A 24,204-nucleotide genomic window follows, 5' to 3' on the forward strand; every position below is an offset into this window, starting at 1 on the left:
AAGACGGTTGTGTTGCAGCTCTGATATATTTTTTTAATGTGTCCCAAAGCATGGTCTCTTCCAGCATATATTTGGAAAATTAAGTCCTATATAATCTCTTAAATCTTGTGCTCCTTTATCACTTACAGTGTTAGGATTTTTTTTTTCCTCTTTCTTTATTTTTTTTTTAAGATCTGATTGTAGCAAAGCAGCTCAAGTCTCTCTGCCTTGTCTTGGATTTTACAAGAGCTTTACAACTGTTTACAACACTAAATCAGGGGTTTACAAAAGTAGACCTTGCTTGATAATAAAGTTGTTTCCTTGCCCCTCAAATATTTCTGGGTCTTATCTTTCTACACAGCTGCTTGTAGTTCAGCTTTACAGAATCTCTTGATTGGATTCCTACTGCCTTAGTCTAACAAAGAAGTCTTTCAATGAAGTTACCCAAATGGAAAAAAAAAGAAGTTAAGTAAAAATTGTAAAAATGGATTAGTCAGATCCTTGTAGGCTTCTAACAATGATTCCATATCTATCTAAGAGAGTCTTCGTAGGTTATAAATAATGTTGAACTGAAATTAAACATTTTGTTTGTCACGCTTCTGAAGTAAAGACTAGTTCCCAAAGCTGCGAGGTCTACTAGTTTATTACTGGTTCATAGGGCTACTATTTTATTTGAAGGATTTTTTTAAAGACACATTTACTTGTGTGTAAAGTGTGTGCCAGTGTGTGCTTGCAATTAAGTGATGCCCAGAATTTATACATTTCGATGAGATTTTGGTGCTGTATACATAAATTAATGTCCTTACCCCTGTGCCTCGGGAAGGGTTTGTTGTGTCGGTGTGCACTGATAAAACTGCATCCAGTAACAGTTCCCCTGCAGCATATATCTGAAATCATTCGAGGTTAGGTACTTAGACATCTTCTTCTGTATCAGTTACAGTTCTTCATGCTAGATCTGATTACAGCAAATCTCTCTCTTCTTCTTCATATTTTTTTCTGTAAATCTCATAAAATACTTGTGCTTTGCATGCACTTAACTGCTTTTTAAGCTCTCTAATAACCTATTTTATCTGTGCTTCCGTTCAGCCAGTCTGAAAACTCGTAAGGCTATTTAGCTGCTTATTTTAATGTTTCAAACTCTTTCCTCTTTTCTTCCATCTCTCTAATGACTGTGTACCTACTTCCGCTGTGCTGTCTCCCAACCTCTCTTGCCGATCATATTTCTCCAATGTTATTATGTAAAAGGTAAATTTAGAAACAAATGCTTACCCAGGAAAAATTTAAATTAAAAGGCTGACCTTTATTTTTGAAGTCACTTAATGAAGTTGACTAATAGTCTAAGAAATCTGATTCTCATGCTTCAGACTGGCTGAAAGCCTGTTTTTCCTTGTATTTATATCTGTGAGGACAGGCATTTTAAGGAGACCTTGACTAGATAAGCGTGGAGAGCAGGCAAAAAGCTGTTCTAAGGCTCGAGCCGGACTGTCATTTAGAGGAACATGAATAGGAAACATTTTTTCTGCAGAACAGTGAGTGCTTTGGGCTCGGGGGAAGAAGGGCTGTGTTTAAATGTATTGAGCATAAAATGAAATGTTAATCACTTAGGTTTAATAAATCTGCGGCAATGATCTGTTTGAACCTGGTAAGAGGCCTGTAGTTAGCACGCCGCTATCTCAAATGCCTCTGGTCTTTTTCTTGCCTCTGTGTACAGATGTGGAAGCTGCAGAAGCACGGCACAAACGAGCTGGCAGAAGAGACGTGGTGAAAAATGAGCACCAGTATGAGGGTGGTTTTCAACTGAGAAGGCAGGAGGGCTTCTGAATAGCCAAAGGGCTTGGGGTAAATTCAGAGATTGGATATAGTTGTATGTGTAGGTGCCCCATGTCATAGACTTGAAGATGCTCCTGTTCTGCAGAAAAAAAAAAAAAAAAAAAAAAAAAAAAAAATCAAATTTTATTGCTGGGCAAGCTGTTTATATGAGAAATTTCAAAAATTTGTGGTTTTCACTGGCATAGAATTGATTCACATTTTACTTTCCTCCAAGAGAAGGAGATTTAAAGTCATTTCTTTTATGGCCTTTCTCACCTGCTGCACCATGTATTTTGGGAGCCAGGAGAGAAACCTGCCAAGTTTCTCAGAACGGCAGTGGGTCCTGTTTCATTGCTCTCCTACTGTCTTCCCTATTCAACCATCCCAAGCCCGTCTTTCTGTGAAAGTACATTATGGAGGAAAGGGTCAGGTTCATGTACAATCCTCTTGCCTGGCTCCGGGGAACTTTGCAGGGCCATTCTCTGAAATCGGTGGGCTCTCTGCACTTGGCATGGTTTGGTCCTTGCTACACCTACACAGCGATGGTGATTTTCAGGGACCAGGGCAGGCATTTTGTTTGCTTTGCCGTATCACTAAATCTTGTTTCAGATTTGTCGTGGGCTTTTTATTTCTGCCTGCTTGCTCGATCTCTCTTCTGTAGCTTATAGCCTTTTCCGCAGCTCTCCCTTAATGCCGTTTTGATCTCCTTTTTGCTTCGAATTTATCAGTTCATCCAGTTATGGCTACGGGTTTCTCTCTTTTCTCCTCTCCCTCTTTAGTAAGGGTGTTTTTCCCCCTCCAAGAGCATTTTGTTCCTTTTGGCTGCACAGCGAAATCCTTTGATTCTGTGTGACAAACAGGAACACACATTTCCTCTCTCATCGAGATTAAAGACACCTGGCTACTCCGGCGATTACTTCTTGGTAGAGCATGGGGGAAGGCCTGTCTCATTGACTTCACCACCTTCACAAGATAGTTTGTCACCTGAATTAGCTGTACAGAGTGATTTTCAGCATGCAATAGCCCTCCCTGTGGACTTGTGAGGTACACAGATCCTACTTTCTTTCTATTGCCAGGCATGTCTACAACGTGGTTTTGTGGTATCTGGAGCCATGGTGGATGTATCTGAGATAGGTTTAAGCTCTTCTTCCAAGAACTGACTTCTGGACGTGGCAGTGGGGAGCTTTGTGCTAGCTGAAAAAACCGTTCCAAAAAAGAAGTTGATGGATTATAATTAACCAAGGTTTAGCTGGGGCAGCAAGTGCATTGTGGGCAGTACTGGAAGTTCCCCAAGTCTGAAAAATGAGGTGAAAACCTTCTTTTTCTACCTTTGTGGTGCTCAGAGGGGTTTAAAGCTAAAATTGAAGGGTCTAGAAAAGAAAAATAAGTGTGCATGCATATGAATGTTGAGAAAAAAAATCCCTTAAAAAGGGAAAAACAATGAATTATTTGTAGGTATTGATATTTGATATCAATATCAATATATTGATTTAATATCAATATATTGATATTGATATTTGTAAACATTAGTATCTTCCTTTCTTCTTCTCCCTTTCTCCCCAGTGGAAAGGAGTGGTTTTCTGTTTGGTTTGGTTTGGTTTTCCCTTATTCTTAAAAAAAATATATCTAAAACAATACATGGAAAATTTAGCCTAAATTTGGATACGAAGCAGGGACAGGGGAGGGTCAGGCTGGGTGTGAGGGAAAGGTTCTGCACCCAGAGGTGGTTGGGCACTGGGACAGGCTCCCCAGGACAGCAGTCACGGCACTGAGCTGCGGGAGTTCAAGAAGCATTGGGACAACACTCGCAGACATAGGGTCTGGTTTTGGGTGGTCCTGTGTGGAGCCAGCAGTTGGACCCAATGATCCTTGTGGGTCCCTTCCAGCTCAGGATATCCTATGGTTCTGTGAATCTATGACTTTGGAGCAGCCAACAGCTGCTTTAAGGTGGAAATACTTGTATGTCTGTGATTAGTGACTGCTGTCCTCGCTGTTCGTGTGTGGTTTTTGCTCTGGCCTCCTTCAGGGACGTTTCTCAGGATGGTTTATGCTGCTGTCCCGTGTCGAGCTCTCTGCAGAGGAATGTGATGATTATGCCTGGCTCGGGACATGGTTTGTTGGAGAAGTTTTTCTTCGGAGTACAAAATATGTTTTAAGCATTATTATTATGATTATGATCCTTGACAAAGATAGCCTAGACAAAGCATAAACTCTGGATCCAAAAATACATTTGAGAGCTAGTCCAGACCATTTCTTACCTCACCCAGCAGCTATTTATGAGAACATTTTATATTGTTTCTAATTTTAAGCAATTAATAACAAGCACTAGCAGTTGAATACCCATTTATTAGATAGTTATCCCCTCCAGTTTTTCTGCATGTCTTCTTGCTGTCAAATATCTTTGCATCCAGCCAAAACCAACACGCTTGAAACAAGCAGTGTATATTTAATGCAGTGCATTTTCAGCCCTTGCTTTTAGTTTTTATTGTAAATACAATAAAACACGGTAACTGGACAAAGAGGAGAGCTTGCTTATGAAGAGGGCGGTGGGTTTTAAGTAAACTTCTTAATGCACGGCTTAGTCACAGGCTTTTTTCCTCCTTGTTATTGACGTAATTGCCTGTCAGTCTCATCTGATAGTAGAATTGCTGGGGGCATGGTGTCTTGGATCGTGTGGCAAAAACTGCTAGCTATTGACTTGTGTGCATGTGTGCTCTGCTCTCCGCTGAATTAAATGTCAGATATACTCAAGTGTGTGGGTGGGTGGGGGATATGTGATTTGGTTCTCTCTCGTTCCCTTGTCAAGAAGTACACTAATACAGCTAATGGAGATCCTCGAGCACAGAAGGAGAAGGGCATTCAATTGACAGCCACCTTCCAAACAGTCAAAAAAGATCGCTTCCTGCAGTGGGGGATATAAGATATGAGAAGAAACTTCCAAAGGCAGGGAATAATAAAGGCTATAGTGAAATTGTAGCTTGCAGTTTACAGTCTCCCTTTTTGCCTGGCTTTGCAAAAGGTTTGTAAAACTAAAGGAAGGAGGTTTATGCCTGTGGAATTTTTAACCTTTAAAGATGCTATCTTTAGGTACTGATTTTATTCTGAGATGGTTGTCACGAGAGGAAAAACTTGCTTTCTTTGCTGCTCCTTAAACAGAAGTTTCTGTTTGCACTACTGCATCTATCACAGCACCTGTGCCTCTGGTTTTTACCATGTTTTGTGTCTATCTATCATGTCCATATGGTCCTGTAGGAAACCCCAAATGACCTTTTAGATTTAAAGTATCAGAAAGCCACAAAAATAGGAGAAAGAGGAATCTGGATAAATATCTTTGAATCCCTCAACCTTCAAGTCATCAAGTCAACTATTGCATCAAATCCTACCAAAGAAAAACCAACTGGTTGTGTTGGATTATGAGGAGTGCTGATTTTGTGGTCAACATACACAGCACTGCTAGAGCAGGGTGGTAGCATCACCATTGCCAGTGCAGATTCTTGGGAGATCTTTGTTGGAAGATGATTGTGGTAGGGATTTTTTGTTTGTTTGTTTTCTAATACATATTTATATTATTCATTTTTTTAAGCTGAGGAAGAGGTTTTTTCCTCTTTAGCTGGTAGCTCTCTGATAAAGCGCATGAGCCTTTAATATGCTGTATTTAGCCATAGTAGTTGATTTTTGTTGTTTGTTTTTTTTGTTTGTTTGTTTGTTTGTTTTTTTTGTTTGTTTGTTTGTTTTTTGTTTTTTTTTGGTTCTACCACATGAATAACTACTCAAATTGTTGATAGGCACACAGGCTTACACCACTTCTAAATGATATCTCTCTGAAGCAGTTTGTTATCTTTAAGTTTCTGGGTGAGTTTTGGTTTAGCTTCCCTCCTCAGCCATTAGGAGCAGATATTTTTACTGGCCATTTATGTATCTAAGAATTTGTGAAACAAAATTGCTTCAGCTGACCTGTTGTTATTATTACAAACAATTTATTGGATTGTGTGATGCAAATAAAATAAATCAGATGCTGCAGTGACCTAGATACTCATTATTTATTTATGGGAATAAATATATTTAGCATGTATTTATACTGTTCTTCAATTCGAAATGCTGTAAACTCTCAGTTATTCAGACCTCTGCTGGGAAAATAGCATTATTGCCACCATTTTGCAGGTTAGGAAGCCTCGGCAGGAAGACTTAAATAACTGCTGTGGGCTATGTAAGATATAATTATCAGAACTAGGATTAGATGTTGGGAGTCTCAAGTCCCAGCATTGCGTTCAGCCGTCTTGCTCCTGGCTGATAAAATCTGTGGATAACAAAGACTGAGGAGGTAAGTAATGATAAGGACAGGATGCTCACACAAAGTGATTTGGTCATTTGATCATCTTGGCTACATTAAGTGTTTTACGTCTAGCCACAAGCACAGGAGGAGACAGAAAATGCCGGCGTGCCCTGGAGAACAGCAGCTCTGGGGAAAGCTCGGACGTCCTTGGGGTATTCCTCCTATGGGAGGAGGTCGAGTGAAAAGGAGGGTAGGGGACAGTGCAAAGCAATATTCAGCTTTAAAAACACAGAGGTAATGAATAGCTGCAGCAGGCAGATTTTCCTCCCTCTGGTCTTTAGGATTATTTGGTCACACGTCAGGTGCAGAGAAGTCATAGCGATGATCTGAAGACTGTCGAGAAAACTGCAAGATGGAGCTGTTGGAAACATTTTCCTGCTATCAGAAGATTTGAAGGATGATTTTCTTCTAACTCAGCGTCCCGTGATTTGTGTGCTGTTACTTGTTATTCTGCTGGAGAGTTTGGGCAGATGGTGTTTCCTCGGGTCTGAGGCACGGGTCTCTCCACCACATGCTTGTAGTTGTTCAAACTCTCCAACTTCTGTTCTTGATTAACATTTACTACAACACTGCTCTCTTCCTCCCGATGTTTAGCTCAGAATAGGAGTGTAACAATGCTCTCCTAACACAGAGGAGGCTTGGCAGGAGCTTGTCCTGGTGACTGCAGAGCACAGGCACTGTTCAGGGACCTCATTCCCAACACCTCTTTGCTTTTCAATCTTTCAGGCACGCTCTCGAGTTCCCTTTGAGAAGCAGCCGCCCTCCACCGAGATGTCACGGCACCACAGCCGGTTTGAAAGAGATTATCGGGCCGGGTGGGATCGCCGGGACTGGAGCTCCAACGGCAACCACGTCGGCAGCACCAACTGCAGCAGCGCCGCCAGCACCACCAGCACCAACCGCCCCGGGCTGCTGCCCCTGCCCATCGTCCCCTCCCGGCTCCCCACCCCGGCCACCGCCGCCTGCACCACCGGCAACAGCGACGTGATCACGAGCCTGGTGGCCAACTCGTCTCCAGCTTCGACGACCAAAGTAAGAATTAACTTTTTTTATATATTTCTTTTTCTTTTTTTTTTTTTTTTTTTTTCCGGGGTTGACGTCTTGAGGGGATGTTAGAGGTGGAGCATCATCTGTCCCTTTGCAAAATCTGCATTTGCAGCATAGCAAAGAGGAGAAAATATTTTCCTGGGCAGTCTGTGTCTTTTTATCCTTTTGTGCATTGTGCACACACCTGAACAGGACATCCTTGCTCTGAGATTTAAGGTTTTCATGTTCCTGAGAGGCCCAGGGCTGAGCAGAGCAAACTCCCCTTTCCTTCTAGCACTGCCTACATTTGGGCCCTCCATCGCTTTTCCTGGAGCGTGTGGTTCCCATTTTTGCTTTTGAGAATGCCCTCATTGTCTGTTCACCAAGGCAGGGCTGTGGTTGACAACAGATGGATGTGGTTTTCATGCAGAAGGAGCAGAAAATGGGCATAATTTTGGCCAAATGGTCTTTTTCTCCTTTTTAGTTGGTACTTTCATATGAGGTTTTCAAAGCCTCGTTCTTAGTGCAGATTAGAGTGTAACAGTGGGCCTGTTATAACCAGGCTCTGTCTTTTGTACGAAATGTACACTAAGAAGGAAGAAAGTGTTAAGCAAAAAAGAACTGAAATCACTAGTAAACCATTCAGGTGTTTTGTCTAATATATAACTGAGGAGAGGAGACAGCTTTTTTTTTTTTTTTTTTTTTTTTAAGCCACCACAAACATTTAGCTCTTTCAAATCTGCAAAGTACAAGTTGTTATTCCAGTTAGAAACTTAGGGTTTCTTTCTGCATGCAAATTCAGGTAGAACAGCTGGGGAATAGAAAACCCTGGCAAATTGTAAAGGTGACCACAGCATTAGCAAAGTGAGCCAGAAGCACTGCTGGTTTTCTTTTTATGATATTTAACATTTTATTTCAACTTGGTTTCATTTTAATAACTGCAAGTGCCAAATGCAGCAGACACAGACAGGGGAAAGGAGACAATAAAGTTATTTAAAGCCAAGAGCAAGCTGAAATTTTACTGCAGTACCATTATTATATTGATTTTTTTTTCACACTGTAGAAAAACAAGGTCAACGCTGCAGAAGGAAACATTAGGCTAAAGTTTACAGTGTACTTGATTTTAAAAATTTTCCATGGTGTCTTCAAATAATTTTCATTTGAAAGAAGCCAATCTGATCAAAACATATTTAGAGTGTTCCAGATGCTATCCACAGATAGACGCATTTCAATCATGCTTTTTCTGGAGAAGATTGAGGCAATTTTGGAGCCAAAGCAGTCATTTCATTTATCACGACCTTTGTCCCTGGGTCTGCTCAGAGTCCAACTATTGTCTGAAGCTGATCAGCCCTTCTCCCAGATGTTCAAAACCATTTTGAAGCACAGCAGTGCCAGTAAACCATGTGTTTATTGGGGGAGAGGAGGCAGGAACTGCAAGTTAAATGCCTTTTGATCATATGTTCAATGTGAACTGTTTTCTAAATTACCTTATTAGGCAATTTTCTGATTACTTTCATTAGTAAGAATGTTTTGGCATGAATAGATCAAAAGCAATAAACAGGCAAGAATGGAGGTAGCATGGGACACTTTTTGTTCAGAGAACTGTTAATCAGCTGTGTAATCTCCCATAAAATTGATGTGCAAAAATGCCTACCGTCCTTGCCCCAGCCTCTTCTGCCGAGAATCAGCTGAGCAGCTCTGAAAATTCAAAATGGCATGTACTGAAAGAAAAAGACTTTTAAAGAGAAGGGAGGGAGGGAGGATCAAAAGAGATGTAAGGGTGTAGTGTATAGCAAGCTTCCAACTAATGATGTGGAACGGTGTCAGGAAAAAAATATCAGGTGATCGTACTTACTTATGTTCACCCTGCCTGACTCCATCTCTCTCCCTGACACACAGCCGAGGTTAGCACTTGTGGTTAGCTGTGTCCCCAGCCAGTGCCCTTCTCTTGTAGAATCCAGCTAATGGTTAACCATAAAAAATGAGGTCTGTACAATGAGGAAATCACAAGTCAGGAAAGTAATGCGGTTGCTTGGTTTATTTAAAAAAATAGGAATGTGCCAAATTGTCTTGAGCTGGGGAGAGCTCACAGTCTACCATCTGTAGCCTTCTTGTTAGCATGTTTATGGGGTACCAGCTCACAGAGGGCCAGTGACATCTTAAGCTGAATTTCTTGGTTCTGTTTTGTGGCTGGAAGCAGGATATTTGATAGCTTAGTTAGAACCTTCCTCTTCTGTGAAGGCCTCTCTGCTTCATCCAGTTACCAATTTGGACTTTGTATCTCTTGAGCCGGTTTGAAGAATTCAAAAAGCACAGAGGCCAACCTTTTGTTTTGTATTCCTGCTGTTTAATTATCCTCCCAGTTACAACTTGATTCATTTTTAATAAGCCATTTAGTCTGGCTTCAGACTTCTGATCCTCGATTCCTCTAGTTTCCTGCAGTGTACCAGTTTTAGTAGCCTCCAAAATGACCGTCTATCTTTTGTGTCCCCTCCAAGTCTTCATCCGCCTTTGAAAATCTGGATACCAAAACCATAAGCGACATTTCAGCATCATACTCACTGTTCCCTTGTACAGGGATAAAACTGCTCCCTTCCTCTGTTCCCCTGTGGTCAAAGCTAATAATAATTTGTTCCAGGCTTTTTCACCAAGGTGCTAGAAGCACACATAGCATTTTCTACTTGGGTCCTTATACTGCTTCCAGAGTAACTGCTTTTATGGGTACAGTCATGTATTCTTTCTTTTCCTACATGTATAACTTCACCATTTGTTGCATGAAAACTCATCATTTCACGCAAAAGCATTTCTCTCCTTACTTTCCACCCCCTTAATGTTTCTACTATTCACAAGTTTAGCAGTGTTTTGCAAATTTACTTCCGGATCTTGGTTGCAAAGTTGAATACCATTTGGCTTAGTATCAACGGTTATTGTCTCGTGTTGAAACATTTCCCGTTGCCAGGTAATCTTAGAAAAAAATCAGTTTACCAGTTCTTAACTCATTGAACACCACTGCTATGAACTGCAAAGTCTTTAATCTAAAACATTGCACAGTGCTAAGTCAATAGTTATTAAAAATACACATACATGCCATCATCTTCCATTAGTTGTTATCAAGCAGAGACATAATCATGTCAAAAACTGAAGGGAAGTCGTTTTGACAAGACCCTTGTCTTCTGATGCCTCTATTGGCAGGCATTGGTGGTATTCCTGTCCTTCACCTCCTGATGGACTGAATCCTAAAATGACAAATTCAGAAAGGAGGAAAAGCCTTCTTTTCTCTCTGACTGGACTGTGAAGCTGCCTGTGTTGGTGATGGAATTGCTCAGGGAATTTATAGATAAATAGCTTTAAGGACCACTAGACTATCTAATCTGGCTGAACCATTTGGTCTTTAAATTATCATGGAAATGTATGTAAGATTAAAGACTTCACCCCGAGTTATGAGATATGAATGGAAAAAGCGTTGGAAGAGAGAGAAAAAATTGATCAAATTAACTGTTGGAGAGAGGTGAAACTGTCTTCAGAGGGAAGCTTAAGATATATGTAATGCCAGTGATGAGGGGGTTGGGCTGGGTCTCTGTTTTTATGCTTCTGGAAGAGCTTTTTACGTCTTTCTGTGGAGGGCTTTAGAAGGATTTTATTACTAATTATTAATGTGTAGGAGAACTTTAGAACTAATTATACTTTCCAGACCTTTGAAATTTATTCTCAAAGCATACCTGTAACCTTCTTACCACAGATGCTTTGGTACAAATCACACTTAGTGGATCTGCCACATTTAAGTACTTACGGATGTTTGGTCAGAGTTATTTAAACAAAAAGAAATATCCATATTTTCCTAAGCTTTAATTTTTGCTGAGCAAAATAAAGATGATACTTTGCACTGCTGTAACCTATTTCACTGGAGGCTGCCAGGAGACTTGAGAAAAAGTATTTAAACCTCAACAACATACAAATAGTTCAATGCTGCACTTCCCATTGGGGAAACTGAGACACTAGGAAGTTTTGACCGTCATTTTTTTCTGCTCGTTCTGTGCCACCATTGGCAAAGTTCCAGCTCTTTTAACTCAGCTTGGCTTTTCCTCCTTGGTGCTGTGCTGAAAGCCACAGATGGGCACCCAGGGTCAGCACAGTTTGACGAGATGAGCCCTTCACTGCAAATCCTGTCTCAGCTCCTTGAATGCCTGAAGCAGTCAGTAGGAGAAGTGCAGAAATTCCTGCCATTAAACTGCTGCCTTTGCATCAGTCCTTCATACCCTGAGCCCTGTCACATATGACGATGGAGTTCAGGTTTGGGTTTGTCCCTGTATGGTGGTTTTCCCTGTGTTTTTTTTTTTTTTCCTTTTTCTTTTTCTTTTTCCTTCAGTGAGGTTATTTGTGGGTAGAAGGAAGCTATCAAAGAAATCCATATAGGACTGCAGCACTGCTTAAGATATTGGCAACAAAACACTCTACAATTCATTTAAGGATGCTGCACACCATTCCAGCTATGTTTTCCGTTCATCTCAGCATCTTCATTCTTTGTTGCTTTTCCGAATTACTTTGCGAGTTACTTGTACAATTTTCTCCATCAAAGCTCCTGTATCACAGCTTCAATTTAGAAGTGTTGTCATGGGCTGTAATTTGAAATTTTATTACCAAGAGATTTTTTGGTTATAGAACATTTACTTTTATCATCTCTATATTATTTTTAAATGCCTGAAAAGATTGATACATCAACAGAATCTGTGCAACACCAGGCAAGATCTAATTTTTTTTCAACCTTAATTTTAAAAACCCTTTGCTTGGAACATAAATTGATTCTTAAGCCTCCACACACTTAATGATTTGTTATTCTCAAGGTTAAACCTATGACAAATCTTATAAAAATGCCAGTCTTCAGTTTTGATAAGATTTTCTCCAGCCGAGCTCAGGGATAACTATATAGTCTTAAGTCTTTAAATAGCATAACTGAGATGTGATGCTGGCCTCCTGTACTTACAGCACTCCCATGCCATTTAAGACACGTGTGGTGTTGCTGCCATAGTTTTGATCCCACTGTGGTTAGCCACTGTTCTGATGTGGGAGAGAAGACAGAGATGCTAAAGCATTTATTTACCTCTCTGGCAAGCCAGGCAAAGGATTGCAGGGGGGAAATCGCCCCCACTGCCTTTGTTTCTGTGCATCACTGCAAGTAAATCGCATTAAAAAGATGCGTGGGGAGGGGAAAAAAAATCTTATCGTAAAGGAAAAACAAGTCGGTATGGCTGAGGAATCCACAGTAAAGAGGAATGAAGTGGAACAGCCCAGAAGTAAAATGTTCTATGTTTCTTTCCCTTAAGGTCCAAAAAATTTAGCTCCCTCCGTGGCAGTCTGTCACATGCAAACGGTTTGCTGTGCGTTGCGGAATTTATATTGTCTGCTTTCTTTCTCTCACTTCTGAGGTGATGATTTGCTAAGCTGGTGGATGGCTTCCACAAATATTTAAAATATTGATTAAGCAGAGGAAAAATAAACACGCATTGTTTTTCAAGTTACGCCTTATGTTGTACATGACTAATTACATACAACAATTTGCTCTGCAACGGTAACTGAAATTTATGTACTCTTTTTATTATAAAATATAAGAGGCTTGCATAAGGAGAGAGATTATAAATATTGGAATACAACAGTTGCTAGAAAACAGTCAAAACATGCAGTGATGAAGTATATAGGATTTGCTGTTCCAGCTTCCCTGTGCAAAGCTACTCTACCTGTCCCCTGAGGGCTTGTATTGATAGTTGGCATATTTTTGTCACCATTCCAGATAGTAGCCTGTCAATTCTTTGATCTGGACATGATGCAGCAGTCCAGACCAAGTGCAGTAATGGCAAAAGCCATGTTACAGATCTGTCTGATTCTTTTGGCAAATTACTGTGATGCTAAGTGAGATTTCAGTTCCTGGATGTCAAAAAGTGCAACTGATTTCTTTTTTTTTCTCCCAGGAACGTATTTTTACCTGTGAATAAATTTTTAAAATAGAGTAATGTCTGGTTTTCAGGGTCTTTGAGATGCAAGCCCCTTCCCACCTAAGCAGAGACTTCTACATGAAGCTGTAATTATGGCAGAATATTAGATGAATATAGGAAACCAGAGGAGTGCCCCAGAGGAAATAACAGCCGATGGTTTATAACAGAATATAAGGACAGGTTTTCTCTGGCACCCAAATCATATTCTAGGTTTCTAAGTTTGAAAGTTCAATAAACTGTGTAATTTACCTTTTGGGGTGACTTACCACTTATCTGGAGTGTAGCTTCCAGAGTGTAGCCTCCTGTAAAAGGTCTGCAGGCAAGGAAAGACGCCCAAAGTGTACACTGTTGGCAATAGCAGTGTGCCATTGCACCAGCCCAGACAGGGTGAAAACAGCAGAGTGCACAAAAAATATTACTGCCTTATCCTCCTGATAATCCCCTCAAAAAAAATTTGAGAGGTCTTTCAGAGGGATGGACAGAGCTTGTGCCAGGAAGAAGAAATGCAGCCTTCAGCCCCAAAAGACCTTTTTCTTTGCTGATTACAAATTGACCAAAAATGTCTATAGATTGAACTCTGTGATAACTTCTGTTAAATAATTGAATTCATCTATATGACAATGACACAACTGCTGAGAGGTAACTGTGCCACCAAGGGAGAAGAGAGCAAGGTGAGAGCAGTGGTGGGTTCCAAAACTGACGTGTTGAAGGTCTTGGTGTAGAGGAACCAATTCTGACGTTTCAACAGCCTGGAGAGATGCTTTGGGCAGTTTTCAGGCTCCTCTGTAGAAAGCTGTTCCTAATGATCTGGCCCTAGAGAGGGCTTAAACTGTGCTCATGGTCTGTCACATCTTCTTATCATCTTATTTTAATATTTCTTCTCATGTGGATTTTTACATATTTTTGATAGTATAGAACTTAAGATGTACAAAACATGGCTTTAGTTTGACAACTTTTGCGGGTACTATATTGGACTGAAATTGGTCTGAAAGCCCTGGCATGCTAATTAATCTGTAAAGTCATAAAAAGCTGCTTGGATTTTTTGACTTGCAATGTGTTTATCATCTGTTGAAAGAGCTAAGAGGTCTGGCCAGTTTCTAGTCCCAGTTCCATTTGAAGATGAAAGGCAGTATGTTTGAAACACTAATTGACATAGCCAAGTACTTACAAGGTCACAAACATGACAGCTTTGGATAAAGAAAAAGGAGTATTTCTAGGCTTTGGCACTTTGATCAAAAAGTATCTTGACTTCTAAAAGGGATAAATATCAGTAATAAGAGTAACCTAAGCAAAATGTGTGTTGGGTAGGCTTTCAGAGCTTGAATCTTTGAAATGATTTACAGTTCTTTTTATTTTCTTATTTTTTCTCATCATTACATCCTTAGCATATGTATTAGGTGCAGATTATCCATTAAAAATTCAGCAGTATACGTATGTCTGTGCGTTTCATTAGAAAATTTGTTCCAGCCTCGTGTCAGGCAGAAAATCCTGCCTGTGAGCTTCCTTGCCTGTGATCTGATGTTGATTACTTGAAGTTTTATTGTCCAAGGAGGGCATTACTTCTGAAGGAGGGCAAGTTATCTGCATTGTGAATGGATAAAATCATAAGGTTGGTTGCTGTCATTTAGGAATGGACTGCTGTTGTCGGCGTCAAACATAGCTACAAAAAGAATTTTATGAGGAATCATTTGACTGTTTCCTATTATTTTTGCTGTCAGTGACTAACTTGTTCAGGAAGGCCCTGCAAATTATTTTCAAGAAAGCTGATCTAGGTAATTTCTGATTTTGGCATTGCATGAAGAGGGCGATGTCAGAGAAAGTTTTGAGGGAGGGCATGAGTGGATTAAGGTATATGGTGGGTACAGGGAAGCCAAATGCAAACTGTCTGCAGAGGGCTGCAGGGGCGGCTGGGTGAAATGTCTCCATACCATAATTTTTGTTAACAGTAACATAAAAATAGTGGTCATTTTTTAAAACACAGTTTTACTGCCTATCAGAAGGAAAATAAACTACCAAAGAGATCATATTTTCATGCTGGCATTGGCTTTCTCAAATTGCTGGGTGATTTGGACTGTTCAGTTTAGAACTCACTTGCAAAATAAAAACCAAATTAATGGGAAGGAAGGAAGGAAGGAAAGAAGGAAGGAAGGAAGGAAGGAAGGAGGGAAGGAAGGAGGGAAGTAGGGAAGGAAGGAAGGAAAGAGGAAAGGAAGGAAAGTAGGTAGGAAGGAAGGAAGGGAAGGAAATAAAGAAAAATAAAGAAAATTGAGCCAAGCTTCACCTCTTCTTGTCATTTGGTCCTTGAGTTCTTGCTTGATACCACAGTTGTCTATGAAGCTGATGGACATAAAAATAAATTTGGCCCAGGGAGTGATAAACAGTACATTAACCTCTGCTCTCTGGCTCCTTTTGCTGCTCAACGTTACACCTGCAAACACTGGACACAGGCTGATGCTTTCTGGGCATACCAGGAAGCACTGATCAGCCAGAGCTGACACTCCAAATTGACATTAAAGCAGCACCACTGCCCTTTCTACAATCCTGAAAATCCTCTTGACAGAGTGCCCAGGCCTTTAAGAGGACCACGAGGATCTTGTGACTCGATGGCAAGATGCATAGGCCGCCTGTGCTGTTTCTCTTGAAGCAATGCCAGGAGTCACGTTGCATCAGCGATGCTGAGCTCCTCGCCATCCCATCTGAACAATGCACACAAGGTACAGATATCTTCTGCATAAATGGAAATGCAGTGACTCACTATCTTGTGAGTGGGCAAAACACTGGCTTATTGTCGCTGCCTGCAGAACTCTGTAGGGGAGACCACGGAAGGAATTCCTCACGCTTTTTTCCAACTCCAGTTTCTCCTTCTAGAAGCAGCTCTGACGGAGATAAGTATTCAACCATTACTTTGAAAAGCTGCATGTAGAAGAAGGATAAACTTACAAGTGCCCAAGTTATTTTGGGTGATTTTCTCTTGGAATTTGAAGCATTAGTAAACGCCTGTGTGCTGGTTAACTGCTGTAACACTTCTTGGATGAGATGGGCATTTTTCAGCAAACCAAATGCGCATTTTATTTTGTTTTGGAGGAATTGACTGTCCTGGAATCCTCCCAGAAGTCAGTCTGCCTCTTCTGTTTCAGTTGCTCTGTGCTCCTGTCAAGCTGAAATATATGTGGTTGTTACCCACTACAATTTAGCATATCCAAACTGATTCACTTTGGAAAACAAAGCCTGTAGAAGTTCTACTGAGAAATATATGTTGTCTGTAAGTGGTGTTTGTGTGTAAAGTGATATGCACCCACTGTATAAATAATGAATAACTGGTAATAAATTCTTCATATTGTAGCGTTATTTCTTTTATGGTAATCCCGAAACAAAGCACTGAGAAGCATGTGAATAATATTTACTACTGCTAAGTTGTTATACAAACATGTCAAGAAAGAGAAGCTTTTTTGGCTGTATAATTTGAATGTTTAAGACTATATACTGTTTATATGATAATATTATATATAATTAAAGTTATCCTTTCATCCCAAAGGAACTCAATGTGTTATACAAAGTCCATGCATTCAAAACCGCTGAAGTAATGCTTCAAGGTACATTTGTCAGCCAGCAAGTGGAATACTCCCAAAGAGCAATGCTGGGCATAATTTGGCCACGTGTTCCCCTGCAAATCCGTATTCTTTTTAAGAAGTACCAGTCTTTGTAAGATGAGCTGTGTGGTACAACAAGACCCCGCAGTGCCCCCAGAAGGTTCTAGTTGCTCATCAGCGACAGGCTCCTGGTGGCTCAGGAATTTTTTACCAGATGTAGGAGGCCAAGCAGGCACAGCTGGAGGCCTCCTTGCCTGAGGGCAGGAAAATCCTGCCTGAGCTCAAATGAGCAATGCAGGTGTATGGGAGCAGGGAGAATCACAGAAGCTGAAGTCACTGAGGTTGTAAGGGGCCTCTGGAGGCCTCTGGATCCAACCCCCTATGGCTGGACCTTGTCTGGTCAAACCCTCTGCTCAAGCAGGACCACATAAAACTGCTTGCCCAGGACCATCATCCAGATGGCTTTTGAAGATCTCCCATGAGGTAGTAGACTCCACAATGTCTCTAGGCAACTTATAGCGGAGGTCCATCATCTGCACAGTAAAGAAGTGCTTTCTTGGTGTCCAGACAGAACCTCCTGTCTTCTTCAGGCTGAAGAGTCCCAGCTCTCTCAGCATTGCGAGGCTACTTGAGTGGCATTTAGAAAAAACACTGCTTTGCTGTACAGGTTTGGAATTAGGAGAACCTAAACTCAGTAAGAGTTAAAATTGCCAAGGGCTGTTAAGAACAGTGAGAAGGGTGTCTGTAGACACTGGAAGCAAAAGGAAGATGTTGGTTTACTGCTCGGTGAGTAAAGAGACCTAGTCCCAGATGGACATCCAAGAAGCAGAGATGTCAGTGCTGCCTTTGCCATGGTCTTCACTGGCAGGATCTGCTCCCAGGTTCACCCAGGTCCCTGTGCTTGGTGACAGAGTCTGGGGAAGTGAAGTACCATAGTAGTGGACAGGCATGAGGACAGGAATAAAGGGTGAGGAATGGACTAACAGACTGTTTAAGTCAACTGGACATACACAACTCCATGGACCAGACAGGATGTATCAATGAGTACTGAGGGTGACAGATGAGCTGATGTAACTTTGAAGCCACTCACAGTCATCCTTGAAAAGCCATGGTGATCAGGGAAGTTTCTGATTACAAGAGAAGGCAATGGTCATGGCCATCTTCAAAGGGGACAAGAAGAGGGATCCAAGGAACTATGAGTTAGTCAGCCCAAACAGTCAGGGCAAAATATTACCTGGCCTTCTATGATAAGATTAATGGGTTTGCAGAAAACAGGACCCCTGGTTCTTTTATTTAGTGTAATTTTAGCAAGATTTTGACAGTCACCCATAGTATTTTTTTAACTAAAGTGGAGGAATACGTATTGCATGTGTTCACTGCGAGATATGTGGATAACTAGCTGGACCGCCAGGGTCAGAGAGAGTAGAGGGCAACTGTTCAGAGTCCCACTGGCACTGGGATGAATAGTCAGTATAGGGACTGATAGCATTTAGTATCTTTATTTACTATGTGGACATTGCAATGAATGCACAAATAACAAATTGAATGGAGCAATACATGTGCTGGAGGGTAGAGCTACTGTTCAAAAGGACCAAGATGAAAAAATGTCCTGCTATTAACCTCATGAAGCTCATCAGACAAACACAAAGCCTTACCACCTGGGATGAAATAATCCCACGCAGCTGTGAAAGCCAAACAGCAAATGGGTAGAAAGCAGCTTTGCAGAAAAGGACCTGCAGATCCTAGTTGAGAGCATGTTTAAAATGAGTTAGCAGTGCAGTGGAGGCCAGCCAAATGATGGGCTGTATTAGCAAGAGAATAGCCAACAGCTCAAGTGAAGTTCATTCCGTCTGTTACTTCCGTGACTATATCTCCAGGAGCACATCCAGTTTGGGGCTTCCAAGTGCAAGACAGACACTGACCCACTGGAGCATGTGCAATGGAGAGCCACGAAAATGATTTGAGGACTGGAGACTTTGAGGACAAGACATAGGAGAAGCTGAGAGGTGGGTCTGCTGAGCATGGAGAAAAAAAGGCTTGGGGCAGAAGGGAGGGGTGACTCCTCCATATGCCTCTCTAATGGGATAGGGCAAAGACACATGAGCCAGGTTCTTCTCAGATGTGCATATGAAAGAAAAACCAGCAATGAGCAGAAATTGTTCCAAGAGAAATGTAGATTGCACATAAGGAAAAAGAATTCTCAATGCAGGGTCTGAAAATGGAGCAATGGCCCAGAGCAGCTGCAGGATCTCCACCATCAGACATATACTGCATGCTCAGCTTGACATGACCAGGGGCACACTGATCTTGCATCAAAGTTGGCCCTGTTTTGAGCACAATTTGGCCAGCTGTTCTACAGATGTCTTTTCTAAGCAAAATCATTCTATGATGCAATTCTGACATCACCCTAGAACTGAACCCTTGTTTAAATATACTTTTCAAAGCAGAGGTGTTGTCAGTTTGCTTTAAAACAATACCCAGAATTCTCCTCAGCTGATAATACTAAAACTTTGGATTTATTTTGGGTCTTCTGAGCCTAACTCCTATGTTGGCATAGTCATCACAGTTTTGTTTCTGAACAGCTTGTTTCCTTTAGAATTTCTACCTCATGCTGGGATGGAGTAAGACTGAATAATTTATCTTCCTTTTCGTCAAAAGCAAAGCAGTAGTTATACCTCACATAGATTCACAACATTATTCTGCTTCTAAGCTTCTATTAATTATCTTTATAATCCCTGCTTTTAAAGGTCTACCATTTATCTTTGCAAAGTTCGTCAAGTTGGATGATGGAGGAAAAATTGTGTATTTAATCATGTTATTGCTCATGAAGTTTTAAATTCCATATGATAAATGTTTTTTTTCCACTGCTTGAAATAATTCTTTTGGTAGTTTTCAGGTGACCTAAGTATCTGATGTGTAGAACTTTTGGCTTTTAAGGTCATTGTGCACATGCTTAATTATCTCAGTTGTGCTGCTTCTTTAAGAAAAACACATATATATACAATTTTTGAAGATATGGATTACAGATTTGTTTGCCATACACAAAGCTGCTGTTCACCTTGTTTTCTCAGCCTGCCTAGAAATACGACCTGCTTCACATAATGTTTAGCTTGGGGATGGAGCAGGATAATGCTGTTTTGGTGTTTTTCAGATGTCATCTAAGGATTTTACAGCCATTTCAAGAAAAAAAAAAAAAAAAAAAAAAAAAAAGGTCAAGTCTTTCAATAGATTTATCTGTAATTCCATCTTCACATTGTGGAGATGATCCCTCAGTTTTTGTGTAAATTGCCATTGTTTCCATCATTGCTTGCTTAGTAAAGTGGCAGGGCAACAAAAGCTCAGTGTCAGTGCTCTGCAAATAGTGGAGCATCCTCAGTGAAATGAACCAAGTGGAGTGGACTGGGGCTCAGGCTTTTAAAATAACCAGAAATAAAAGAGTAGAGCCAGACACTCATAAATTCATCCAGACAGACCCAGGCTGACCACTTCATTTTCCCTGTTCCCTGTGGGCCGCATTGCTTTTAATGTTGTGCTGGGTGAGTGTCCCGTACAATAAGGCAGCAGAGCCCATGGAGGCAGAGAGGCTGAGGGCTGGGTTTGTTCAGCCTGGAAAAGAGAAGTCAGAGGGGGATGTGATGGCTCTCTTCAGCTTCCTAATGGTTGGTTATGTAGAAGACACTGCCATAGTATTCTCGGGGTTGTAGAGCTGTAAGAACTCTAAGACAAAGGCAATGTACACAAATGGCAGCAAAGAAAATTCTAGTTAGAAAGAAAGAAAAAATGGCTCATACTGAGAGCAGTCAAACAGTGGTACAGTGCCTAGAAAGGTTGTTGAATACCCTGTAAATACAGAGAAATCAGGTGGACAGGGCCCTAAGCAACCCCGTGTGGCGTTAGCCTCCTCTGAGCAGGAGCTGTACCTCGTGGCCTTCCAACAGAACCAGGTATTTTCTGCTGGAGGAAGGCTGCAAGCAGCTGTGGAGGGAAATCTTTGAGAAAAGTTGTTCTAAACTTTAAAAACTTTACTTCAGAGAACAGAGAGGTGGCACCTGCCACACAGAGGTGGTCGTGGAATTTACCTTGTCCCCCACTGTAAGTCTGCAAAGCCAACCTTGCTTACGTGGCCTCATGACCCAGTGGCAAGGAGGCAGATTTGCTCTACAGCAAAGACCTTTGGGTCACTCTTTTGATCTGAAACAAAGGAGGTGGTTCAAAAACAAAGTGAGATAAGGCAACCACAGCAGTCACTGCACTGTTCAGTAGTGTGTCTTACTGCATCCACTTCTTTCAACTAGGAGATTAAACAAAGACATTAAGCAATGCTGAGAAGTTTGTGGAGCAATCCAAGCTTTCATTCATTTATCTTTTTGTCTTTCTACTCCAGTCTTGATGTCTTTGCCCTTTTTCCCCATTTAAATTCTTCTGACACTCCCCACAGCATGTATGCCTTTACTGGAAGTGCCATAGCGTGCTGGCAACTACCACTGAATCACAGGTAAAAAATGAAGCACACTCAGTTCTTACCACAACTATTTTGACCTTTTGTTGTTTTAGCAAATGAGAGGCCTCTGTGAAAACAAGGCTGATTGGAAAATAAAACTTAGGGGAAAAAAAAACAAAAAAAAAGAATAAAAATACATACAGATTTTACATTTGGTCAGATACTCTTAATTCTTTTTATGTGTCTGTTTTCCAGCAAGCTCTGCTCACGATACAACTGCGTTTGGCAAGGTCTGTGCTAGTTGAATGAGCAATGCCAGGGCATGAGCCCAGGAGCTGGAACTTGACCATCTATACCATTAAATTGCTAGCACAGGCTCTGCCTTGCTTTTGGCCTGGGCCAGCCAGCCCTGTCATAAACAATTCTCAGGCATGGTTTTGGGATTAGCAAGGGCCAGGAGCTGTTCCCAATCAGCATTTTGGATATAGCCACCCTGTTTTGCAGGGTAAAAATATATAATCATGTGAGTGTGGCCAGGCCATATCATTTGGCCTCAGAGCCATGTAACAAGTCCTGGCCCTGTTTAGTTTTCTAGTTACTGGGAAGGCTTTGTGTTGGAGGCAAGTGTGTCATTACTTGACTCTGCAGTCTCGTACTTGACTGCGCTGTATCAAGACAATAAGGAGTACAGTCACATCTCCACTTCATCTGTTCTTTGAGCCAGAGTACCTGTGCACTGAGATGGTGTGGTTTGTCCCTGTTGTAATTGTCATAGCAACTGGAATGGTTTGTGAACCCACTCTCCCATTATAAATAGAAATATATAGTCTAAGGGAGTTCAGAAGTATATTTTCTAGGGAGCTGTTGCAGCTATTTTTCAGAAGTCTTTGTCATGGTTTTGCAAAGCAGCCACCTATTGCTGGTAAATTCAGTTCCTGTATCAGAATGAAGAATATGTTCTGCAGATGTTCCTGGTGCCAGGAAATTATTTTTTATGTTTTCTGTTGGATCTGGAAATAAGAGATTGTGTTAGATACTGGATGGATGTTGGCATACGGCTGGTATGAAAGATCACATTATCCATTAAGTGTTGAAGTAGAAACGCCTCTCACTACCTGCACAATTGATTTTTCACTTACTGGACTGTCTATTCTCTTTCTCTCTCACCACAGCATTGAATAGAAAATAATACTGCTTTCTGCCAATGAAGGCCCAATAAACCTGTGATAGTTGCCAGGACTGGGGAAATTCCAAGAGTATGGTTATATCCTTTTGTCCTGCCCTGTTTTCATCTGCACGCTTCCATTTCCAGCTGCCTGCAGTACAATTATCTACACATCTTGATTTTTGGAAATGGATTTCAAATACCTTTTATTAACAGAAATTGTCTGATTTCATGAGCAGAGAGCTGCAAACTGCCTTCATGATGCACCCATCTCGTACTGCAAGAAACCAAGACTGAGGTTTTGCTTTTCCTTCAGCATTGTAGCTCATTAGATGAACTAAAATCCATGTTCCCCCAAGTAGCCCTCATAGAGCACATGCACTCTCGCACATGCAATGGCATTGAGGTAGCACGGGTAAGGTGTATGTCTCCATGTGGGGTGGCTTTGCCCTTGATTTTCATTCAAGCTGAAAATCTAGGAGATTTTTCAGTGCCAGATACCAATCCAAAGTATTTATTGCAGGGTATGTCTAATGCTCCGTTTGTGATGGAGCTTGGACAGAAATCCACGAGCATATGTTCTACTTGGTAGACATCCCCTCAGAAGAAGCTATAGAAACAAGGCTCTGTGTGCCTCACTCACCTGTGGTGTTATTTCTTGAATAGCTCTGGTAACTCGCTGTCCTCATCCTATCAACCATAAAATCTGCCAAATTTACCACAGATTTGTAGAAGAGCAGTTTACGAGTCTGCTCGATGAACAGCTCAGGGGTTAATAGCGGGGTGTTTTGCCAGTCGGGTTCAGTCAAACGTAACGCTATTAACATGGGGTAGTTGTTCAGTGCTGTTGGAAATGAGCTTCTGTTTCTCAGCCCTTTTCCCTTTGTGTTTCTGCTTCATTGTGTTTAGTGCCCTGACTGTTCACTTTTCCTTTGGAGGTGGCTGTTCCTGGACAGAATAAAAGTACAGAGATGGAGCGGTGTGAAAATGTGCGTACCGCTGCTGAATCCCTTTTACGAGAGCCGGCTGCATGGAGAAAGAAATAAAGAAATGCAGTTGCAGGAAGCGAATCTAAATAAGCTCCTACTCCACCTTTTTCAATTTACTGGAGGAAATATCTTTTTTCATATCATTTGACTTTTTGATTGTTAGATCAAATTGAGCCAGTTGGAATGAGACTCAGTGATCAGAAGAGAAGTCCTGAAAACCTCTGTTTAGCTGCTCTCTGGTCTCTGTGCAATTGGTTTGCTTAAATTTGCTGTAATAACCTTTTAAGAGTCATGTACCCATTCTTCACTGAGGACCCTGCTGTGCATTGTGATTATGTTATCTGTTGCCTCCCTGAATGTTTAACATGATCAAAGTGTTGTGGGGCTTGTTTTTGTGGGGGGTGCTTTTTCTCTAGGTCTTTTATTTTTCCCCCCTCTACAAGCTTTTACTTTCAAAATATAAACATACATTGTTTGATATGTATTACTCTCCATGTGTCAATCCTCCTTTTCTTCTGCTTTTTTGCCCTTTTCTCTTTAAAGTTCCTGCTTAGTAAGTATTGAACAAGCATGCTGAGTAGCTCTGATAATTAGGTAATTTGAATTCGGGGATGGATGTTAGATGTTAAGTTGTGGGATGGAGGCTGGTTACGTTGGAAGGCAATGTATTCTGTCTCTGGGTGGGAGAGAGTGAAATGCCCTTTCTATCAGCACTGCTCGCCAGCAAACCAAGGGTGTGGTGTTGAACATAAATGCAATTGCATGGCCTTGTTCGCCCTCTTTCTCAGGGAAAACAGCAGATGTTGACAGTGAATATAGTGAAGTGCAAACGGGTAAAATAATGAACTGAAGTGGCAACTTAATGGAATTATTAATGGGATTTGT

General features: G+C 41.2%; 1 protein-coding gene across 13 annotated transcripts in view; it reads left to right on the top strand.

Moving 5' to 3' along the window:
* KLHL29 (kelch like family member 29) overlaps positions 1-24,204 on the top strand; it is a 390,896-nt gene that overhangs the window by 136,929 nt on the left and 229,763 nt on the right. For 12 of the 13 annotated variants that reach the window (XM_035321012.1, XM_035321021.1, XM_035321009.1 and 9 more), the window contains one exon: positions 6,848-7,153. In XM_035321012.1, coding sequence (XP_035176903.1) covers positions 6,848-7,153 — 306 coding nt within the window. Of the gene's footprint in view, positions 1-6,847; positions 7,154-24,204 lie in introns of those variants that run through there. The other variant, XM_035321020.1, reaches the window with a different exon arrangement.

This window comes from Oxyura jamaicensis, chromosome 3, assembly GCF_011077185.1.
Source record: "Oxyura jamaicensis isolate SHBP4307 breed ruddy duck chromosome 3, BPBGC_Ojam_1.0, whole genome shotgun sequence".
NCBI lineage: Eukaryota > Metazoa > Chordata > Aves > Anseriformes > Anatidae > Oxyura > Oxyura jamaicensis.